Source organism: Lactuca saligna, chromosome 8 (assembly GCF_052625555.1).
Source record: "Lactuca saligna cultivar CGN05327 chromosome 8, ASM5262555v1, whole genome shotgun sequence".
Lineage (NCBI taxonomy): Eukaryota > Viridiplantae > Streptophyta > Magnoliopsida > Asterales > Asteraceae > Lactuca > Lactuca saligna.
In genome coordinates, this window is record NC_136424.1 from 4,298,943 (window position 1) to 4,323,470 (window position 24,528).

General features: G+C 30.4%; 3 protein-coding genes across 5 annotated transcripts; 1 reads left to right on the forward strand and 2 right to left on the reverse strand.

The window, feature by feature from the left end:
* Positions 1 to 9,877: 9,877 nt before the first annotated feature.
* LOC145008751 (uncharacterized) lies at positions 9,878 to 10,777 on the reverse strand. The gene has a single exon (XM_078967361.1). The coding sequence runs from the start codon at positions 10,775 to 10,777 to the stop codon at positions 9,878 to 9,880; it is 900 nt and encodes a 299-aa protein (XP_078823487.1).
* Positions 10,778 to 14,581: 3,804 nt separating this feature from the next.
* On the forward strand, positions 14,582 to 15,967 carry LOC145013280 (putative 6-phosphogluconolactonase 4, chloroplastic). The gene is made up of 3 exons (XM_078972084.1): positions 14,582 to 15,028; positions 15,111 to 15,246; positions 15,343 to 15,967. The coding sequence occupies exons 1-3, from the start codon at positions 14,652 to 14,654 to the stop codon at positions 15,805 to 15,807; spliced, it is 978 nt and encodes a 325-aa protein (XP_078828210.1). The 5' UTR covers positions 14,582 to 14,651; the 3' UTR covers positions 15,808 to 15,967.
* Positions 15,968 to 16,268: 301 nt separating this feature from the next.
* LOC145013281 (cytochrome b5-like) lies at positions 16,269 to 17,522 on the reverse strand. 3 transcript variants are annotated; one of them, XM_078972085.1, is made up of 4 exons: positions 17,383 to 17,522; positions 17,172 to 17,269; positions 16,778 to 16,844; positions 16,269 to 16,695 (listed from the first exon to the last, which is right to left on the reverse strand). In XM_078972085.1, exons 2-4 carry the CDS (start codon positions 17,256 to 17,258, stop codon positions 16,439 to 16,441), a joined length of 411 nt encoding a protein of 136 aa, XP_078828211.1. In that variant the 5' UTR covers positions 17,259 to 17,269; positions 17,383 to 17,522; the 3' UTR covers positions 16,269 to 16,438. The 3 variants fall into 3 exon arrangements, with proteins under 3 accessions (XP_078828211.1, XP_078828212.1, XP_078828213.1); XM_078972086.1 differs by having other exon boundaries at positions 17,172 to 17,266; positions 17,383 to 17,516; XM_078972087.1 differs by having other exon boundaries at positions 17,172 to 17,263; positions 17,383 to 17,492.
* Positions 17,523 to 24,528: the final 7,006 nt, after the last annotated feature.

The following is a 24,528-nucleotide window of genomic DNA, read 5'->3' on the forward strand; positions in this document are numbered from 1 at the left end:
ACTGCCACGAGACCACCGCTAGACCGCTACCAGAGTAACAAATTCAATGATATTTTTTTAATCGTATTCACAATTTAATAGAACAAACACTATGGCTTATATTTCTCCAGTAATAACTTTTAACACATAAATTTTTATTTTTGCAGCAAAAATATATATAATTTAATAAAAAAAATGGAATTATACCTTGATAAATTCATTTTTTCCTCTTCTAAATTTAAAATCTCTGTAAAATATTTTATTTATAAGACATATTCATAATTTAATAAAATATTAATTCACTAGTTAACATTCTATTATTTTCATTCATGCATTTAATAATATTTTAACACAAATTTTAAATAAAATACACAACTTATATAGTCCATTATCAGTTTAATACATAAAACTCATAACTTAATATATTTCATTATACAGTAATTCATATATTCAGAGAAGTCAAACTAAAATTCTACCACCACTACCACCACCACCAACTACCACATGCCACCACCACCCACTCATGCCTCTGTCGCAATCATCATTCACTCCAAATCATATATATATATATATATATATATATATATATATATATATATATATATATATATATATATATATATATATATAATCACAACTTAAATATTATATTCACAGTTTAATAAACCATATAACTCATTAATTATGAGTTTAATGCAAAATAATTATAAAAATCGATATATTCTTACATATTTATACAACTCAAAAAATAAATATATTTACAAGAAAATCAATATAAACATATTTAAATAAATCACTTACATTTTAACAGAAAATTCATTAATAATTCACAGCTTAAAAAAGTCAATTCACAGTTTGGTACAAAAAATTCACAACTTAATATATAAATTTCACTGTTTAATACACAAAAATTATACATTCACTTAAACCTTATATTTATACCTTAATATCTATAGGATATTGTTTACTTCAAATTTTATTTACATAATGTTCACAATTTAAGTTTTGCATACTTTATTCAAAAATCATATAAAATTATATTTGTGTATAATGTCTTCAGTATCATATTTCAGAAGCAAAAAAAAAATCATAAAAAGTTAACAGCTTAATATAGTCAATGCTTTGCTTAATACATTTAATTGACAATTTAATACAACCAATTCATAGCTTAATAAAGTTAATTCATAGTTTAATACACAAATATCACAACTTAATATATTAAATTCACAACTTAATGCACAAAAAAATACACTAAAAAACCAAATTCTCAACATAACCTTACTTTTCAAGAATTTCATTCACGGTTTAATAAAGCAGTTTAGGACTCTCATTCATATTATTCATAACTTAAAAACATGCTTGATTTGTTGAAGCATTTTCATCAAATATCTTGTGTGCACCACACAAATGATCAATTTAATAAAACATTCCAAGACTCTGATTTATAGTTTAATCAAACACTTTATATGCTCTATGAAAAGATATTTAGATCGATTTAAAAACTTATAAAAAATCATGTATTCACAGTTTAATACATAAAACTTATAGCTTAATATAATCAATTCACAATTTAAACATAAAATTCACAACTTAATGCAGTCAATTCATAGTTAAAAACATAAAAATCACATCTTCAATTCACAATATAATAACGAACATTCTAAATTCAATTCAAAGTATAACAACCATTAAACCTAACATCGACTAACAATTTAATGCAAATATTATAACAAATAAAAAAAAAAAGCATAGATTCACAACTTAATAACAGAAAAAATTATGATTAATGAAAATAAACAAAAAGAAAATATAAAAAGATTGTATATTTTTCACTAAACTATTTGTAAAGTCAAACATGACATTTTTTGGAATAGGAGTATTGCAACAATTATCATCTTTCATATATTTAATAATATTTTTTATGATATCAAAATATCAATTATATTCACATTTATTTATATTTTCAATAATATTGCCCATTAAATGCATGGAAGTAACGATGTTGTGTTTTCTAAATAAACCATATTTATGCATGTTTTTCTTTTGAATACACAGTGACTTGACATTTAGTTTTAGACTTCATAAAAATCACAAAAATGTGCAATAACTAATTAGCTATGATTTAATCCATAGAAAATATGCTATAGTGTTGCTCTTATCAATAACTGATGAACAGAGCCAATCCCGAGATTTTAAAGGTCCTGTATAATTTTGTAAAAATAGGCTTAAAGTATATCAATTTTTATAAATTTTAAATGAAAATTAAAAATTTTCATTTCATCTTCTATTATATCTATAAGAAAATGTCATTCAACAAACCAAAATGAAACAAATATATAACAATATCAATTTTTTTAAAGCAACAAACAAGTCGTGACTTTTCATATACCAATTAAAAAATAGCAAAGACATCTCACTTAAATTTTCATTTCATCTTCTATTATATCTATAAGAAAATGTCATTCAACAAACCAAAATGAAACAAATATATAACAATATCAATTTTTTTAAAGCAACAAACAAGTCTTGACTTTTCATATACCAATTAAAAAATAGCAAAGACGTCTCACTTTCCATTTATCACCCATATATATAGCAAACAAATCATCAAACCAACATAGAACAAGGACTAGATTCCTCAACAAAAACTAACAAAAAAAGTCTCTGGCTTTGATGTTGTAGTAGTAAACGTCTTTGTTGTAGTTGACAAACTTTACAGAAAATTATTAACACAAGGGCAACAACTTGAAATAAAATATTTGTTAAGAAGTTTTGGTAAACATTTGTCCTCATAAATATGACAGCTTTAAATGAAAACTAAGAAATCTACTATTTACAAGAAATGAATTCATACCCATAAACCTTCCTTAGATTGTGCAGAGTAACATTTTGAGCAGACATTTTATGCTCTGCTTTGAACGTATGTTAATGAGTGAAATTAGAATCATATTTCATCCACATATTACCTAAACAAAGAAAAAAAACTTATGCACAAGACAAGTGTACATATCACTAATAAAATGAGTAACTCACTTGTAAATCTACATTTGTAAGAAACACGTAGATTTAGGGATGGCAATGGGTACAGGTATACCGGGTTTCGTGTTCCCCATCCCCATACCCGAATCCCGATCCCGATCCCCATACCCGACCCCATCCCCATCGGGGATTAGAAATATATCCCCATCCCCATCCCCAATGGGTAATCGGGGATTTTTTCCCGTTACAAATTTTTGAACTTTTATGAAAAATAACTCATAATTATATATTAACCAACAAAACAAAAACTAATAGAACTAATATAAAACACTATAATCACTGAATGTCTTCAAATACGAATAATAACATTCAAGGTTATAAATTAAATCATTTTTTGCAAAAAAAAGACATAAAAAGTCTTCCCAAAACTATACATTTTATTGTTAAAAAACCTTACTTTGTCTACTGAACATTTGCTTATGCATTATTAAAAATAAAAACATACGTAACACTATATATATATATATATATATATATATATATATATATATATATATATATATATATATATATATATATATATATATATATATATATATATATATATATATATATATATATATATATATCGGGTACCCATCGGGGCCGGTTTTAGGTACGAGTATGGGTACCCGACATGTAGAACCATCCCCATTCCCATCCCCTCTTTTTGTATTCGGGTAATACCCATCCCCGTCCCTGTCCCCGGTCAACTCGGGGATTTACCTGGTCAACTCGGGTTAGGGTTTCGGGTACCCATCGGGTACGGGTTTTTTTGCCATCTCTACGCAGATTGCTTTTCGTAGGAGTTGAAACCAGAATAAAGATTTTATGCACCTTATTTGCGGGCAATCTGCTTTTCAAACCTGTACATTATTGCAAACACCAGAACCACATAAAGTAAATGAACAATTTTGATCGAGGCTTTGGTCTCTTTTGCCAAAAGGAATAGAACAACGAAATTCATCATATATGTATAACATATATAAATAGGGAAACCTGACCAGTAATTGGACAACTGAAGTAAATATATAATAAATTAGAGAACATAGGAACTGCCAGAAAAATGAATTGAAGGCAGCTTCTGATCAAGAAGACAAGAAATGGCTACTGAGTTTATCAAGAAGGCAAGATCGTTGCTCCAAAGCAGTCTAGACGATTCAATTTAAAGAGACTGTTGCTGCAAGGAGTCAAGAGGATTAACCATCATTAATTTGTATCTCATGCCTAAGTCACAATCACTAATCAACATCGAAACTCAAGGAATGAAGGAACCAAGGGGACGTTTACTTTTCCCCAAAAAAAAAATGAATCTCACGTCAAATGGCTGCGTCATTCCTGTTCTGCTCATCAGATGTGTGACGTTCCCGAGTCTCGCATGATAAACTCCTAACCAAGCTAACCTAACATGATTTGGATCAGAAAATAACATAGGCTAATAATACACAATTCAAAATAAAATTAGGCCCTAGATTTTTATTGGGCCCTGTTTAGTGGAACATTTTGAACATGCCTTGCTTCAACACAATAGGGGATGCTTAAAATGTGTTTTTAATTATATGTCTAAAAGAATGTGGTTCATGGTTCACCATTGAGTTTTTTTTACCAAAAATTTCGAGAAATTTGTTACTAAGTGGGTTAAAGGTTTCTTTTTTACCATTTTTTTTTTTTGTTAATGTGGTTCATGGTCGACCATTCAGATGGAAATTTTGGTGATGGGGAGGATATTTAGAGTGTAGGTGCAATTCAATATTTGCTAAGGATCATTTGTAAAAGATGTTAAATGTTGATTCTACAGAAAGGCTAACTACAGTTGATGTTCAAAGTGAGTGTTTAGTTCTTAAAAAGGTAGAAATGTTATAAAATTGATGTTGTTAAGGATTTGAAATTGCTCTTGAACCGCATTTTTTATGTATTTCGCTTTAACTATTTGACAACTTGGTGTTGTTTGAATCTCCTGTTATTGTAATCTTTGTTTATGCTTTGAACTCACTGTATCGGTCCAACTTCCTGCTGATGTCTTTGGTTCTTTATTTAATTTGTCGCCGTTCTAAAAATAATAATTACCCTTAAAAAGTTGGTTATTATAGCATCTTACTTTCTATTCTTGTGTTGTAAATAGCGACAAACTTTAATTAATTATTTATATGATTTTTTTTTGCTTACTGTAAATGAAATTAATGTCTAAAAATGTTTTTGCATGTTATATCAATTTACTTGCTTTTCTTTGATTCTTGCATTCCAATTAACGATTAAATAATCTTTTTATTCCTTTTCTGTTGTGATTTATAGTAAAGAGCACCAAACATTCTATTTTTTTTGCTGCTTCCTCTAAATATGTAAACTTTTTATATATTTGCTTTTTTTCTGCTATTTGTTGCTTTTATATATTTGTTTATTTGTTTTCTTTTATCATGTAATAAATGAAATAAATACAAAAAAGTTGTTTTATTTAGATTATTGTTTGATATTTTTTTTTTAGTTTTCTTTAGTGTCTTGCTCTAAATAAAATCAATTCCAAAAAGCTTATTTTTTAAAATTATTATACCATCTTACGTGCATTGATCATAATATTTCGTTGTACTTTATTTTGTTGAATATTTGTTGTTGTAGGTAAATACATTAAAGTATGAAGATATAGTTGAGTTACACTAATTTCAGATAAAACAATGTTCTTTCCATGATTGATTGTCGGTGTTTTTTTTTCAATTTAATTAATTTTCTATTTCATTGTACAACATGGTCTTATTAATTTGAAATAACAATATGTTGTAATTCTTTATAATTTATTAATTGTTCATATTAGAAAAATATGAAGCATGATGCCCGACTATATTTAAGTAGATCTTTTGAAAAACAATGCTATATTAGGAAAATATAAAATGTGTGGTTGAAATGTAGCAATAGAATGTCGTAATAGAAACTAATGAAAGTAAGATGCTATAATACACAAATAATATATATATATATATATATATATATATATATATATATATATATATATATATATATATATATAAAATAAATTGTGACTAGAGTATAACAATGGTTCATGGTAAATCAGAACCGTCTATGGGGATTCTGTTTTTTCTCCACCAATCCATGATTCAGAGCGGTTCACCATCATCAAAGATTTATTTTATTTCATTTTGTGAACTGTGTTTTCCACGATTTTTATAGTTTATACATTATTTTACTTTGTGAACCGTGGTTTCCACGGGTTACAACCTAGTTCAAAATAAAATTAGGCCCTAGATTTTTATTGGGCCTTGTTTAGTGGAACATTTTGAACATGCCTTGGGTCAGCACTGCTTCAACACAATAGTTTAAGCACACAATCTCCCCGGCAATGGCGCCAAATTTTGATCGAGGTCATTGTCTCGGTCAAAAATAAACCTCACACACACTAGATAGCTAGGGTAAGTAAGGGTCGAATCCACAATGAGGTTGTGGTCAAACTTTGTGTTAAAATAGTTAACGAAAAACTAATACTAGCAATTGTCACGAAAAAGATTTAAACAAAATCTTGGAAACTTATTAATAAAAACGAAACTCTCAATGAAAAAGGCAAGGTACTCCCGGTTCAGTTATGGACAATTTAGATTCACACACTTTCTTCCCTATAATCCTAGTTCAATTACATAAATGCAATTGGGGTTTATTATCTTGTAACCCATAACTTTGGCCACACAATATGTTCATTCAACTAGTTGTCTTACTCCCTATGTCTAAATGGATTAGGAACAATTAGTGAATTAGCAATAAAGTGTCTTACAATTACCTATTACCATATTAAGTTTCAATATCATAAGTTGGAATAATATATGTTGATTCAATCACTTGTCTTTATTCATAAACTACTTGAACTTGGAACAAATGATGAATTAACAATAGACTATCTTAAGTATGACATCAAACAAATTCATAAAACCCAATTTCAATTATCATTACCAAAGATCATCACATGAAGCATAAAACAACAATTGAAATTAATTAGAATCAAGTGTGTTCATCCAAAAGTCCTAACATCCCCGGAAGTAACCCTAACGGTTTAGTCTTCCATTGATTTCATAAAACAAATAACTTGGATGAAATAAATAAAATGCATAATGAAATCCAATAAAAAAACTTTAAATCATGAAACAGTTATAACCTAATGATTATCAAAGCTTGAAACAATAAAAATTTAATGGATAAGTAAGGAAATTCTGAAGTTGTAGTGGAGATGATTAAGATCCTTGCTTGAACAATCTTCTAATGTTGAATCCCGATGAACTTGATGATTTCTCATCTTGAATCCAGATTGGAGTGATCAAAAACGTGTTTAGAGAAGGTTTGAATGTGTTTGGAACCCTCCAAAACTGGGCAAAATCGCAGGGGAGAAGTCCTCCGTCGATTAGGGTTAAATCTCCTTTAAATAGATGCTGAAAAACTTTTTTTCGGAGCTGATTTCCGCATCGACGTCCTAGTAGGCGTCTTAGATGTTAGGTAGTAGGACGTCTGGGCATCCTTCAGGGCGTTTTACATGACTTCTGCCATCCTTGATTTGCACCTGAAAATGGCCTAGGTAGGCGTCCTAGGGGGCGTCTTAGACGCGTTCTAAGACGTTCCTAATCTTTGTTGCCCCTTTTTGGCGATGAAAACGGTAGAATCAGCAAAAACGCAAGACATGAAAGTTGTAGAAAATTTTGTCTAGTTTCTGAAACTTATTACTTCATGTCAATTGGAGCTCTAGATCATGAGATATGATCAAAACATTTAAGAGTGGTCAAATTTTTCAGCACCATTTTTCTTCATTTTTTTAGCAATTCATCTCCCATGCTTGTTAACTTCATCTTGCTCGTTTTTCTTGTGGGTTTTAAAAAACTTTTAGTACAATATATGGACCTTCATATGAATTCCAACAACTCATCAAAGTAGTGTCATTCTTGGACAATTATACATCAATTCAACATATTTATGACAATTTAGTACATTCATAAAATAGACTTATCATTGGGCGTACATTTAGAATACGCTGGGCGTACTCCCACTTCAAGCAGTACGTTGGGCGTACATCATGGTACGCGGGGCGTATGGAGGGATAACTCCAGACTCAGTAAGGCTATGACATGTGGCATTCATACAAAGGAGTAGGGGAGGTGACGGACTTCGAGTTACGTACACGAGTACGTTGGGCGTATTCCTTTCGTACGCTGAGCGTACTCCCAGTTTCAAACTTCAAAAATTCGTAACTTTCGCATACGAACTTCGTTTTTAACGTTGTTTATATACACGTGTAGGTGAGACTATGATCTACAACTTTCGTTTAGACTTCGTTGGCTAATTTATTTTTAAAGTTATATTTTTAACAGGTAATGACAGGAAAAGTCCGTTAGAAATTCATAACTTTTTCATCCGACGTCCGTTTCCATCTGTCTTTTTACCGTTAAACTACAATCAACAAGATCTTCGATTCTCATTTAGATTATTTTGGCTAAAAACCACTCGATCTAAAATTTGAGTTTCGGGTTGCATACTGCTAAGCTGAAACTTAGAAAAATCATAACTTAGTCATACGAAGTCAGATTTGGGCGTTCTTTTTATTAAATTCTCGGTTTAACAAATCCTTCGACTTTCGTTTAGATTGCTAATGCTAAAAATCATTTTATCGTAAATTCACTTTTTACGTCACACAACGTCGTGTCGGTTCTATCACGAAACTTCGATAGGTCATAACTTGTTCGTTATAACTCGGGTTTCGGTATTCTTTATATCTACGACATCCTTGTTTCGATCACTACAACTTTAACCTTAGATATCAACTTCATTTAATATTTATTTTCGACACTTATTTTTATCCTTAATTCATTAATCATAATAATTAAGCAAATAAGTGCATAATTAACATAATATTCACATAATTCCTCTTTATTACTTCAAAATAAGTTACAAATATTGACCTACACTATTACGCCATCATTAATGTTTTAGCCCAGAAACATGAGCGTCACAACTAGAGGCGAGCTAGATTAGGAAGCATAAATCTTAGATCTAGAAGAGAATATCGTAGGTTTGGACATATCTGAAGGTGAATGTTATAGTCGGTGGTGGTGAGATTGACAACGATGGCAAGAGGTGGCGATTAGGCATTGAAGACAGATCGGAAGGCGTGTGTTATATATTAGAAGGCAAAGATTGTAGATCTCACAAGATCTAGACTACGAACACAATCACAGACGAGGAAAAACCACCGAATCATATAGATCTAAATAGATATTAGAAAAAGCACAAAAGAGAGTCGACGGAATCACACAACCGGAGACAACAGGTGAAGGTGGTGGTTCACTGTTGGTATCAGACAACGACTAAGAGTTGGTGGCGGATGATGGTGTTAGTGGTTGGCGATGGTGGCAGCCGGTAACAGTGAATTTGGTGTTGGTGGGAGAGTTTGAAAGTGTTCAAGAGTTGGAGATTTAGAAATGTAGGATAAAATGTTTGATCGATTCTAATATAGTATCAATGTATTTGATGTTAAAATCCTTGTTTTTTGTTCAATAATGAAAACTTTAAAAAAAATCAAAATGCTTAGAATTATAAAATAAAAATGATGGTTCTTACATTATTAACTTTTTAGTGGTCTCATTTGAAAGTTAAAATGGACTTTTTTGTAGCATTATGCACAAAAAGATCAAATTTCCCAATTTTTAACTTATCCTAGCCGCCGGCCAGCATCACCAAGAAAAAGCAGCCAGAGACACAACCTGCGAGTCGCCAGAAACTGCTTGCATTGGTCGGAGACTATATATATAGTGGATCCCCGTTATCCGACACTGGTTCAAACTAACCAGCATTTAGTATTGGTCTCTTTGCAAATTGCACACCATCCCTACACCAGGATTCAAGTAGTTTTTCCTGTGTCCAGAGCTTCCATTATGGGTTTAATCACCAACATAATCTCCCCAACCACACCACAAACCGCCACACTCAGAAATATCCCCAAAGACACCACGCTAAGACCTATGTTCTCCGGCATCCATAACCACTCCGCCCCAAGGAACAAAGTCTGAACCAAGAGTGCCATCATCACTGTCATCCCAAGCATGTTAATTCGTAACCTGATGGTTTTATTGATCACCAATAACACCACCCGCCAACAAGCTAGCAACAACCCCATTGAGTATACGATAGCAAACGCACAGAAAACAATACTGCTTAGCAATGGGTATGTGCAAATCATCCTTTTGTTCCCGAAACTATCAACAGATAACACCCATGGCAGTTGCTCCTTCAATGGCGTAAAGAACAACAAGATTATTTGTAGAATCAACATTGGTAGGGTCATTAACATAACCAAAAGCAGTACAGACCATTTTTCTGACGGGTTTCGTTGCTTGATGGAGAGGTTGATCAGATAAAGCAGGGTGACGAGAAAACCAAGAGAAAGCACGATGTGGAATTTGCATAGGTAGGCTTGTTTTGAGAAGGTTAAGGGTTCTCGGATGAAGGGGAGGCGGAGGATCTGAGTAAGGGCCCAACAGGCGACCAAGACGACGAGAAGCAGGCGGATGGTCCATAGGTTGTTAAAACTCCGGAGGTGGAGGGAAGAACGGGATTTGAGAAGGAGGTGAAAGATACAGAATAGGGAGAGGAGAGAGAGGAGGAGAAGGAAGGCTACAACCGAAAACGTTGCAAAATCGGTGACTGGGATTGAACGGAGGTAATATGAAGAAGTATCTTCTAGGGATAAATCATGTGGCAACGGCGATGGAGAAGCAAGCATACATGTTTTCTGGGCCATAGTACTCAATGGCAAAGGCTGATGTTCTCATAGAATGTTAGACAGAAGTAATTGCAGCAGTGGCGTGGTTACATATCTACCTACAAGAGGAAGACCCCGACGGACTGCTAGAGGAAAGCAGGCAGTTTATGAATTATGACAGTAGGAACAAGAGATAGAGAAGGTATAGGAGTGATGGTGGATTGGTGCATGTGGTTGTGTTGTTTTAAATTTTAATTATATTCAAGTGGGTTCAACTTGTAAGCTTCACCGGTAAGTATCACTATTCACTAATACATGTTGGACTCATCATCATGCTTATGGATATCCCCAAATTAATTAACTCGCCCTGCTAAATATTTGTTTGCAAAATTTATGTAAAATTTAGATAACACTAGGTGTGATATTGTGGAAATTTTGTTTATGTATAATAGAAGTAGGATTATCTTTAATTACTTCCACTTTGGTTTGTGAAAAAACAAATATACACGTAAAAAAAACAAACTTTTACATGTTTTTAATGCTTTAATAACACTACATGTATGAAATGAATATGGTTTTACAGAGGCGCGGCTCAACGAGTTTGAAGGCACTAAGAGAACCAAAATTTTGGGGCCCTTTGACATTTACTATACTCAATGTTATAAACTCACCTCCTTTATCCGGGCTTCGGATCGGCAATAATAAATTAAACAGTTTATAAATGGTGGAGTTGAAGCCCCTTATTCGTATTTTCTTTCAACAGGATTATTGAATATTTGATTAAATTTTCAATCACCAAAACAAGTAGACAAATACAATTGAACAAAAAATAAACAGAAAGTCACTGCTTTACCTTAGTTCCAAGTTAGCAAAGGACAACCTAGAAAATAGTTAAATAGAAGATAATGCAAAACACAAATTCGTTTTTGAGAATGTGGACTCGTTCAAACCCTTCTATAATCATGAACAATGGTTAATAGCCGATTTAGCGTTAATCAATGGAAAACTGAATTACTGAAAACTGAAAAATTAAAACACTGGATTGGACTTACTGTTTTAGTTCTTTTGATCTTTAAATATTGCCCTTGTCTTTTTTAATGACACTACGACAACCTTGAAGTTTTGAGTCTTTTGAACAATCAAGTGCAGATCAATAATGGAGAATCGGAGGACATAGAAAGAAATACAAAGAGAAGCTCGATGTATTTATTTTTCAGAAAATGGACAATCAATCAAAGAACATAGAAGGAAGAGAAGAAGAATTAAAAGTGAAGATTGAAGAAACAGAAGGTATTTTTTTTCAATAATCGAGAATAAGAAGAGAGGGAAGAAGAATAGTCACTTTCAATTAATCAATTTAGTTGTTGATTTTTGTGGCATACGTAGGTTAACTCAGAAAATATAAGGAATCGGTATTTCTATTTTGCCTAAATATCTTGGGCCAATTGGTGCCCTCTAGTAGTTGAGGCCCTAAACTAGGGCTTAATTATAACCAAACTAGAGTCATCCCTTTTTTACAACACCACATATGAAAAACAAGAAAACAAACAAACAAGTTGGTTGATGTGTGGGAAAATACTAACGAGACCGTGAAGATGCCCCAAACCCTCATACTTATGTTTAGATCAATCCAGTTTATGCAAGTGTGTATCCCGTACTCCTAACTTACAATATAACATCAAGTTGTTTCAAAGTTAATTTTGATGATGCTAAATGGTCTGATCATATTAAAATTACCAACAAGACCTAGAGATAATGCAGGTCATTTTATATTAACAAATATTTTTTGCTATATTTAATATGTATAAAATAGATTTGAAAATGGACGGCCTCCAATGGCATCACAATTGGTTAACATAAAAAAATAAAAAAATAAAAAACTATTAACATACAACATTATGATAAGCACTATTCATTTGAATTAGCTATTTCAAATTGTCACAATTAACAAATTTATCATTATCTACCTACAATGTTTTATAAAGCTTTGTATTCGAATTTGTCATTCGTATACACATGTTATATTTCTCAAATTATTAATTTTCTATAAATTGTAATCATTTTATTTATTTATTTATTTATAAAATATACTAACAAGTCAAAAAAAATAATAATAATTTAGCTTGTAAAATGATTTTTTTTTATCAAATATAGAGCCAATAAGTAGCAAACGAGTTTTTACAATTCTATGCCTATGAAAACAAATATTTAAAAAAATTAGAAAATGAATATGTAAAAAAAAAAGTTGTAATAAGATAAATTAAAAAAAAAAAAATCAAGCTTTAAAAAAAATTTATAAAAAAGAAAATTTGTTTTTTTTTTTATCAGATTGCTAGAAAAAATATAATATAGACCAAAGCAGTAAAAAAGAAAAGTTGAATGGGAACTTGGAAGACTTAAGAAAAAACCTATGACATGATAGGGCCCAGGTTTTGTGACCTGCATACAAAAATGGGAAGAGAGAGGAATCAAATATAAACCTCCCTGATGGTAAAAAAAAACGACGAATCTGTTGGGTTAGACATTAGGTTAAAAAAAACTTCACAGAAAAACTAAAAAAAATCAACTTACCGAATATTAAAATTGTTGTTCATATGCAAATTGTTGGCAATAGTAATGTAGATGATCGATCACCTCTTGAATGGTTTAATGTTGAACCTACTTGAGATAAAGCATTTAAAAGAAATTATCTTCGTATTAGACTAGAAGGAGTGGAGTGCGGTAAGGATGACATAACACCTATGTGGCATAGGAAACACCGCCCCCTCTATGCGGTTTGGGAGTGCGTCCATTCTTGGGAGCGCTCCTTTCTCTTTCTCTCTTCCTCCTTCTCTCTATCTCTTTCTTCTTTCTCTTTCCTCTCTCTATGGTATACCACTCCTTGAGTGTGGTAAGGGGGTGTGATAAAATGAGGGAGTGTGTGCCACACTCCAGCCTTATTATCTCACATGCTACGACTTTTGGGTTGTCATACTCATATGTGTTGCATAATGATTATGCGGAATTTGGATACACACCTGAAAACTATTTCTAGATCTAAGTACGATTTGACAAAACTAGATGCTTGTTCGGTTGTTCCAATATGTATCATCTCTAATAAATGAAGATTTTTTGGTCACTTGTCAAATTTTTAAGAGTTTTACTATATGTAATTTTGTAGGAGTTTTAGAATTATTATTTTCCACTTGTTATTTTTTACGAATTTTTATTTTTTTAAAATAAAATTCTATAAAAATCGAAGGAGTTTTATAAGGAAAAATAATCATTTTATTAATTTGATAATAAATCTCATAAATGTTCTAATGAACATTTGATTTCTTTTATAAATGTTTCAAAAGATTGCATTATGTTATGTAAAAATGTTATTTTATAAAATATTTAATGTTTAAATATTGATATTAAATTTTTATTTTTAATAAACTCGTGTAGTATACGGATCTCACATCTAGTTTGATATAATTATATAAACTACTCGGTATTATGACAAAACTAATAATTACAACTTGTATAAGATATAAACGATAGCCATAAAACGACATAAAAACATGAAAACTGACAAGTTTAAATATTTAAAAACAATTTATAGTTCGTTTTGAATTAATAGCATTTTATTTAAAATAAAATCTTTTAAAATTTGTAATTGGTTGCAAGTCTTTTTAATTCAAGCTTTTTTTAAAATTAAAATCTTTTAAAAGAACTAAAAAGACGAGATTGACTAGTATTGGATTTACATCAGTTGTAGAAAAAAAAAAAAAATACTATTCTTATGATTAATGGTGGAGAATCCTAAGCTGAACGATTATTTTCTGGCCCACAAAGCAAAGTCATCAGACGGACACGTGAAAAGTTTTAGGTTAACGCCGGTGGATCGACCCTGTCTGTTGAAGTCAACAAAAGGGTGCACATCATATCTATGGCATCTTCATCGCAAACTCTTTTTGCTCCCCTGCGCACACCCAAACGCACTTCTCCAATTCCATTGCCCTTACGATCTCCGTCGTCGTGGATTCCGGTGACGAATCGATCGATCCTCTCTTCCGCACCTCCAAATCACAGTATCTCAGCAATCGGCGTCACCCACTGCTCGAAAAGATTCAGCTGTTTGAAGACAAAAGCGTCAACGTCTGCGAACATGGCAACTGAGAAGAAGAAAGTACAGGTATTTGATTCTGAAGAAGCTCTATCGGTGTCTCTTGCAAAATACACTGCCGATTTGTCGGAAAAATTCGTCAAACAGAAGGGTTCCTTCACGGTGGTTGTGTCTGGTGGATCTTTGATCAAGTCGCTCAGGTAAATGTCAAAAAGAAGCGTATTTGTTCTTACTGAATTTGGGACTGATATTTGATGGATGTTTTTGAAATTGGAATTAAAGGAAACTAGTGGAAGCACCTTACATTGATTCGATAGATTGGGCGAAATGGCATATGTTCTGGGTGGATGAAAGAGTGGTTCCTAAGGATCATCCAGATAGCAATTACCTTCTGGCATTTGATGGTTTTCTCTCCAAGGTATGTTTATCAAGATTATCAATTTGTATAGAAAAAAAAAAAAAAAAAGCATTGTCTTGTTCTTGTATAAATTAGTTTTCAATCTGTGTTGCTCAGGTGCCGATTCCTCCTGGAAATGTGTACGCCATTAACGATGCCTTATCAGCAGAGGGTGCAGCAGAAGACTACGAGACCTGTATCAAGCATCTGGTTCACAACGGGATAATCGCCACATCTGAAACAACCGGGATTCCAAAGTTTGATGTTATGCTGTTGGGTATGGGCCCAGATGGACACGTGGCATCTTTATTTCCTGGGCATCCTCTACTTGAAGAGAAGAACAAGTGGGTTACGTTTATCAAGGAATCACCAAAGCCACCACCAGAAAGAATCACATTTACTTTCCCTGTAATCAATGCGTCTGCAAACATTGCACTTGTTGTAGCTGGGGCTGGTAAAGCACATCCAGTGCATGTGTCTCTTGGAAATGGTCAACATTCTGAGGTTTTACCTGTTCAATTGGTTTCACCTGAAGGAGACCTAACATGGTTTTTGGACAAGGATGCAGCTTCTAAGCTCTAGCTACTCAATGTCATTAGCTTTATTTAACATGAATGTTTTTGAACTTTTCTTGTATTGTACCCTACATCGGCCATTTTGGGACCAATATCCGGAGCTCTGAAATAAAAGATACAAAATCTATATGCTAAGTTAATAAAGAAAAATTGGTTATTTTCTTTGATTTTTTATCTCACTCTCTACTAAAGACAATCTTTTGGCATCTTCCAATTGTGTATGCAAACTCAATAAATTGATGTATATGTAGTTTGAAACAAACATCTACAGTTCTCCAAAATGGCATGACAAACTCAACTATTGAATGATCCGTTGATAATAATCATTCTCAATGATTATGCACCTTTTTTTAAAGATGATCTGTTCTTTTATTCACTACCTTGCAATTCATTTGGATGACATATTGGAGGCTGGAAAAGATGATGTTGAAATTATGTCACATAAGCAATTCTTGGACAATAAATAACTAACGAGAAACCTGTCCTCACGACATATTTCATCTAATAAATAACCAAAGTCACCATGTTTTTAATAGACATAAATATTCTCCATAACTTAAAACCAACACAACACAACACAACACACCATCTAAACCTCAAATAATGAAAGGGAAGCAAGCAAGCTCTCTCTTTCTCTTTCAAGCAGACTTCTCTTTGGTGTAAGATCTGACCACAAAAGCCAAGCCCAAGATCACAAGAGGCACAATAAACTGTAATATCTTAATAACAAACTCCGAAGTCTTGTCATGATTGTAGTTGCTATCAGCAGGTTTAACATAAGCACGCTTCTTTGGAACAGTTGATTTGTCCACCTCGCCAATGTAATATTTGTGCATCATACCTCTAGCATCATCACTGTGCCCCACATCCTCAAAATCGTCGGTTGCATCTTTCCCTAAAATCATGCATTAATCATTTATGAATACATGAGATTCATCTTCATTGGGTCTGGGTGTAATATTTCATTCAAAACTTACCAGTTGCTGCTAGCAGAACTTCGTCGCCTCCAGGGTGATCCTCCATAAATGGGGTTACATCATAAACCTATTGACGTTTAGGTTCAGTTTAGGTTCAATAAAACTCAATCACCAATGAAAGCAAGGAGATAAACATGTTTACAAAAAAATTGTTACTAACAACTCCAAAATCAAACAACAGGGGCACAGATGATGAGTGATAACCTTATATGATACCTAGTTTCAACTCAGAGTCAAATCGCACAAATTTACTATAAAACCAAATCGACAGTACGATCGCAGGACATGCAATAAAGTTCAGATCGTATCAAGCTACCAAAGCATAAAAGCTTTGATAATATCCAAAAGCAGGTATAAATCAGCAAAGTCAAAAGCGAATTAGAAAAGATCTGACCTTTCCGTCGATAACAAGCCAGCAATCCTTGGTTTTGTTGTGTTTGATAACATCATCGAATACGAAATTTTTGGGATCTGACGCCATTGAATCTGCTGCTGCGAAAACAAAAGATCAATAAGTAAGATTCGATCTTTAGTCGAACAAAAGAAAAAAGAAACCTTTAATCGATCTAAAAGAACTGGTTATTAAAAGGAATCGATCTACTTACGAGAGAGATTATACGCCGGCCGGACGAAGGGTTTTCTTCTCTATCTATCTCTCTATCTTTCTTCGATAGGAATCAACGGTGAGTGGTCCTAGTAATTTATATGCGTCCACACTCCACACTCCAAGTACTTGACTCTCGACTATTCTTATCGTGCGTGAAATTACTACTTTGACCTCCAAAAGAATTTTGCCTTTGAATCTTTTAGTAAATTAAAATTTTCGTTTTTGGAATATGCTTCTTTAATCTACAAGTTCATCCTAAATCTCTCTATTGTATAAGATACCGAAATGATGTGAACATAAATCACATACGGACCACATGTCTTACAAGTTATAGGACAATTTGTCTTTTTACTATCTCAACTTTTTATCCCAAAATTAATTATTATTGATTTTTTTGGCATCCCCGTTTAAAATCCAAAATAGATGGTGGAAATAACTATGAGATGTAACCACCAAAGTTGGTATGCCATAATTGATAATTACAAATCGAGGACCATCGGTTGAATTAAATGGTGAACAATACTTTCTTTCAAGATATAGAATCAAAAATCCACTTGGGTGTTGTTTGTTTAAAAGAAAATGTATGTACTTTTTTTTTGCATATCTTCAGGAAAAAATATGGAGTCTACAGTCTACATAAGTAATATTATTGTTTTTTTTAAAGTGCTACTAAAAAACTGATTTTTTTAAAACTTTAAAAAGATAGTAATTTAAAAAAGTTACATATTGAACCTAAATTCATACAAGTGAGATAACAAAGTTTTTTGAAATCCCACTAGGTGAATAAAACCCTCTCCAAATATTTTTGACCGTCTAAAAACAAGTTCAATAGCAATTTAAGCTTATTTTTTGTTAAATTAAAGATGTTTAGCATACACATTGATTTGAAACTGCACCCAAACACATAAATGGACAACAAATAACATCTACATCCTTCTATAAACAATTAATACCACCTAGGATTTGTCACTCTTTAATTTTTGTCATTTACATGGCGTGCGTTGCTACACTTACCATGTCAATTTTTTTTTAAAATAATCAATATAAAAAATAAACATTTCAAACATACTATTTTTTTAAACTAAAATTTCATTTAACTAGAATAATAGTTAAAGTTTATAAGTTAAAGGTTAATTTTGTATTTCAAAAACTATTTTTATAAAGAGAATTTAGGGGGTACGTTTTGTTAGTAGACCAAAGCCTAAGGACCTTTTATGTCAAATCTTGAAAAACTTGTTAACTCCTCCTTGAATTTAGACGCATACGAGTTTCTTCCATTTTGTTGATTACAACTTCTCTAATCAAAAACTAATATTTTCCTTTCCCCAAACCATACATTCTCTTTCTCATCGTCACATTTTCACCAAGTTGCCAAGCCAAGCCCGGCATGCCAAGGCCTCGGCCTGAGTTCATCGAGGTATCCAAATTGCTTGCCGAACACTCCGATCAGCCTTAGTTTAAAATTGGGTATATGTTGACCTTTTACGATCAAACAATACAATTTTTCAAATAAAACAAAAATCAATACCTAGGAAGAGTACTATTTTTAATATTCCCAAACCACCTTGACCATCATCGTTAATTCATTACTATTTACGATATAGACAGTCTTTACATCTATAGTCCTTTGTGTTATATATTATTATATCTAGACAAAATTACATAAATAGTCCTTGTGGTTGGCACAATTGACCAATTATGGTCCTTATGATAAATTTTGTGCATAGATGGTCCCTATGGTTTCAAAATCTAAGAAGATCCTTTTAACTAATGTTGTTAACTTTTTCAATTAAATTCCTTATGAAATGACATATTTACCCTTCTTATCATAATGATCATTTATGTATTTTATTTTAGCCACATGAATCATTTATATAACTTCGTCTATTATTTATTATTATTATTATTATTATTTAATTTATTTATTCTATGATTTAGATTTTTTTCGACATTTTGTTTAAATATATTCTTTAATGTTTTTTTATATATTTTTTCGCTTACATTTTTTGATACTTTGTTTGTATAATTTTTCTAATATTTTTGATATTTTGTTTGAATACATTTATTAATATTTGTTTTGAATTTTTGTTTGAATAATTTCTTTTAATTTATTTTTTGACTTTTTGTTCGAATATTATTTATTTATTTATTTAATTTATATTTTGTTTGTTTATATTTGTTAAAGATTTCTTGGTCACGGTAATCATAATTCCCAACTTAATTCAGTTACAATCATATTTTCCTTTTTTTGTTCTTTTAATATAGATAGCGTTTTCTAATTATTATTTTATAATTCATATATAACTATATAACACATATAAAGTTGTATAATTATTATTTTTGTAAAGCTTTTCATAAATATTTTTTGTGAAAACAAATATATAAAAAATTATTAAATATAAATATGATTGATATAATTTAGGTACACACAGGTTAACCTAAGACTGTCTCGTAGTCTTGACGAGAGCAACTATGTCATTTCACATTAGACTTAACTTTGATATTTTTGAGTTATTTAAATCGTTTAGACTTTTTTTTTGTTTTGAACTTATACAAGTTTCAATTAACCTATGTATAACTTGACATCAGTTTTGGATTCTGATTACCCGATATGTTCTGATTAGTCTATCTATATTAATCATATTCATATTTAATAAACTTTTTTACATTTTCTTCTGAATGTTATAAAAAGCTTTACAAAAATAATAATTATCCAACATTATATGTGTTATATAGTTATACATATGAATTAAAAAAATAATAATTATATAATATTACCTATATTATATAACAAAAAGAAGGAAAATATGATTCGAAGGGAATTAAGTTATGAATTATGATTATAGTGACCATGAAATCTTTAACAAATACAAACAAAAAAATTAATAAAAACATTAATTTTTTTTTTTTGTAAAAAACGTCAAAAAAATTAGAAGAAATTATTCAAACAAAAAGTCAAAAGAAATATTAATAAATGTATTCAAACAAAACGTCAAAAGAAAAATTACAAAAAATTACAAAATATTAAAAAATGTAAGCAGAAAAACGTATTAAAAAACATTAAGAATAAATTCAAACAAAACATCAAAAATAAATTTAGATCATAGAAATATAAATAAATTAAATGATAGACAGTTACATAACTGGTCCTTATGGCAGGAAGGGTAAATGTGTTATTTTACAAGGAATTTAACTGAAAAAGTTAACACTGTTAGCTAAAAGGATGGTCTTTGCAAGATTTTGAAACCACAGGGACCCGGAGTTGGTCAATTGTTTCAACCACAATGACCATTTATGTAATTTTGTCTTATATCATTTCTATATTATTAATCATATTATTAATGATTTTGATTTTTTGTATTTTTAAATATAAACAATCCAATCGCTTACAAACAAAATTTACATGTGATCCTTTATTTTATAAATTATTTTCCATTCTAATTTTTATATAATCTGCATATTATTTTAATATAAGACCTATTTATTCTATATAATCTCAATTATATTTTTTTTTACATGTGAAAATTGAAATGGCTAATCAAATCTACTGATAGTGGAACGATAGATACAAATATTATATTTATAACCTTTTTATTTATATGTTTTTTGCTTTGAAATGTATATATTATTTAAAATAAATATTTGATTGATATCTGTTAGAAAATGTTGTAATTCAACAAACAATAATAGTTTACAGGTATTTAATTTGTATCAACAACTAATAAATTAAGATTACGCATGTCAACGGAAGCAAACGAAACGGAAATTGCATCCCAGCCCGCACCCCCAAATTTTCCCCATTCCTTCACCTCCACCCTTGCTTCCGAAATTTTCAGCATCTACACTCCCGCCCCTACCCCCAATTTCATAGATTACCCTCGACCCCACCCTCTTTTCCCCGTTCCCTATCGATTTTGATATATATATATATATATATATATATATATATATATATATATATATATATATATATATATATATATATATATATTTTATGGGGCTAAAATAAGTTGTTTTTTGGTCTTAACGAAACTATTTATTAGGTTGAAAAAGTCATTTATAACATAATTTTACACGTTAAAAACAAAAATATTATCACATCTTCAAAACGTTTATACTAACAGCTTAAAGTATGATTTTTATTGTTTTCTCAAAGGTCAAAGTCTTTGCTATTTTATATATATATATATATATATATATATATATATATATATATATATATATATATATATATATATGGGCCACAAGGGGTTGGGATTGCCTATACTTGTCCCCTCCCTCAAATTTAAAACAGGGTTTACCCTTACCCTTGCTTCCACCCTCAATTTTTTTAACAAATATCCATTATATGGGATTGGAGCCCCACGGATTCGGGATCCCATGAAACTTTTTGACGTCCCTAATTAGAATACGGGCTATAATGTGAAGCATAACCATCTACACATTTCGAATTACAATTACCATGGAAAAACGAGATCAGATGCGTCAAAAACTTGATTTTATTAATTAAATTATTCACAACTAATATATATATATATATATATATATATATATATATATATATATATATTAGCATTTATCAATACATACTCATATTAATATGTGATTTACATAAACATAAATATATTTATAGTAATAAATGAACATGCATCGTAATTTAACTCATCAAACGATTGCAAAAACTCTTGCCAACTTATTTCGTTGCTTAATCAAATTGTTTTTCAAAATTGGATGTGATGAAAACGAAATTAGAATAGTCTGTTTATAAGAAAAATATTACACATCATATGATTTAGGTTAAGGAGATTGAATTATGTCATTGAATTATCCGTCATATAAGTTTTTGAATTATGTGTTGTTGAATGAGAAATCTATCGGAAAATCTTTATATTTAGGTCTTATAATCGATTTAGTCTTTATCTTTTTTTTAAGGATGAGCATAGGCGGGTACCCGCCTCATTTGACAAGAACTGGAACCGACGATTCCTAGAAAGTTAAAACCGGTACTAGAACCAATCTACGCAGTTCTTAAATTTGTAGAACTAGTCCCGAAACTAGCGGTTCTGGATCCAAGAGCGGGTAACCCAGTTACATCATTTTTTTAACTTTGATCAATACAAACGCAATTTAGTTCGGTCCAAATTGAATCAACTCGGATCAAACACAGATAAAATTGGACCAATATACTATAAACTGACTTAAATAACATATATATATATATATATATATATATATATATATATATATATATATTTCCGACGGTTACCCAGTGCGTAGCAGTTCCAAAAAAATAAGAAGCGGAACCGGAACCGCTTAAGGCGGTTCCAGTTCCAGAACCGACAATTCCGAGACGGTTTCGGTTCTGAAACAAGTACCCACTTCCGATGCTCATCCTTACTATTTTTAGTTAATTAAGTTTCAAGAATCATCAATTGTACTCATTTTGACCATTTTACCGGTAAAATATCAGTAAACCGGTCACCAACAATATATAATCACATTTTTCAAATAAATCCAAAATATATTAAATTGTCTGACACTAAATTTATGGTAAATTCTTTGTCTAATAGACGATATTTATTATTAAATAATTTTTTTCTTATAAAAATAATCCGTTTTATAATAGGGTTGTCAAACAAATTGTGTTGTTTTACACATGAGATTTTGTGTTGTGTCTTATATTAATTTTATGATTTTTTTTCTTTGTGTGACAAATAATATATATTATCTAATCTTTATGTCTAATTAATTTTATTATTATACATTAATCTTATTACATATATTCTTTGTCTGACAGATATTATATATTATGGAAAAACATTTTTCTTCTAAAAATAACCGTTTTTATAAAAATTTTGTCTAAAATATTATTATCTTACATTACTCTTGTAAAAACGGTTCTTTTTATAAGAAAAAAACTATATTCGTAATAAATCTTTTAAGTCGGACAAATAAAATAACATAAGATTAATGTAAGATATCAGTCTGTTAAGTATTATAAAAATGGTTATGTTTAGAAGAAAAATACATTTCATAATAGATATTATCTATCAGAAAAATAAAACACCATAAGATTAATAGATTAATGTAAGATAACATAATTAGTTAAAAATAAATATTATAAAAACGGTTTTTGTAGAGGAAAATAATATATTCATAATATATTTTTTATATAAGATATAGAAAATATCATATGATTAGTATTTAAACAAATATATTATAAAAATGTTATTTTTAGAAAGAAAAAATATTTCATAATAGATATTATTTTTCAGACAAATAAAACGTAAGAAGATTAATATAAGATAATATAATTTGTTAGACAGAAATATTAAAAAACATTCATTTTTAGGAAAAAAAAAAAAAAAAAAAAAAAAAAAAAAACTTTTTTCATAACATATATTATTTGTCTAGAAAAAGAAAAATACCATAAAATTATATATACTAATACAATTTGTTAGACAGAAAAGATATTAATATATTAAAATATTATTAAAAAACAAAAGTATATATATTTTTAATAAAATCCTTATATTCTGTATATATTTGAGAAAAAATCCTAATATTATGTTGGGGACCGGTTTACGTGTAAAAGGGTAAAAAATGTAACATCCTACCGATAAAAAATTTAATTTTTCAAACCATCAAATCCATACAACCATTATATAATATACTAATTTTGAACTTCTTGGTGAAGAGTATTTCTTTCTAATCAAATATGAGTAAAATGTATTTTTCAACATCATAGTAAAACTATAATAATTATTACGGAAAAAACCATAAAGGGATGTTGTGCAGTCGATCCGGGCCATTCACTTTGAAACTGTAAATTACCTGAAGATTAGGGGTGAGCATGATGCGGTTTTAAGGCCAAACCGAACCACAAACCGCATGGTGCGGTTTTGCATTCTCAAAACCATTGGGTGCGGTTTTTCAATGGTTTGATTTTGCGGTTTCTAAATGCGGTTTTGGTTTGTATCGATGCGGTTTCAGTTTTAAACCGATTCTAAAATTTGGTGTGATCTTTGATGTTTTTTGATGTATTTAAAAAAAACACGATAACAATGTGCATGTAAGTTTGTATGGTGCATTTTTTTTTTTCACTTTTTGAAACCATTTATTTGTAAAAGTTTATTTTCAGCAC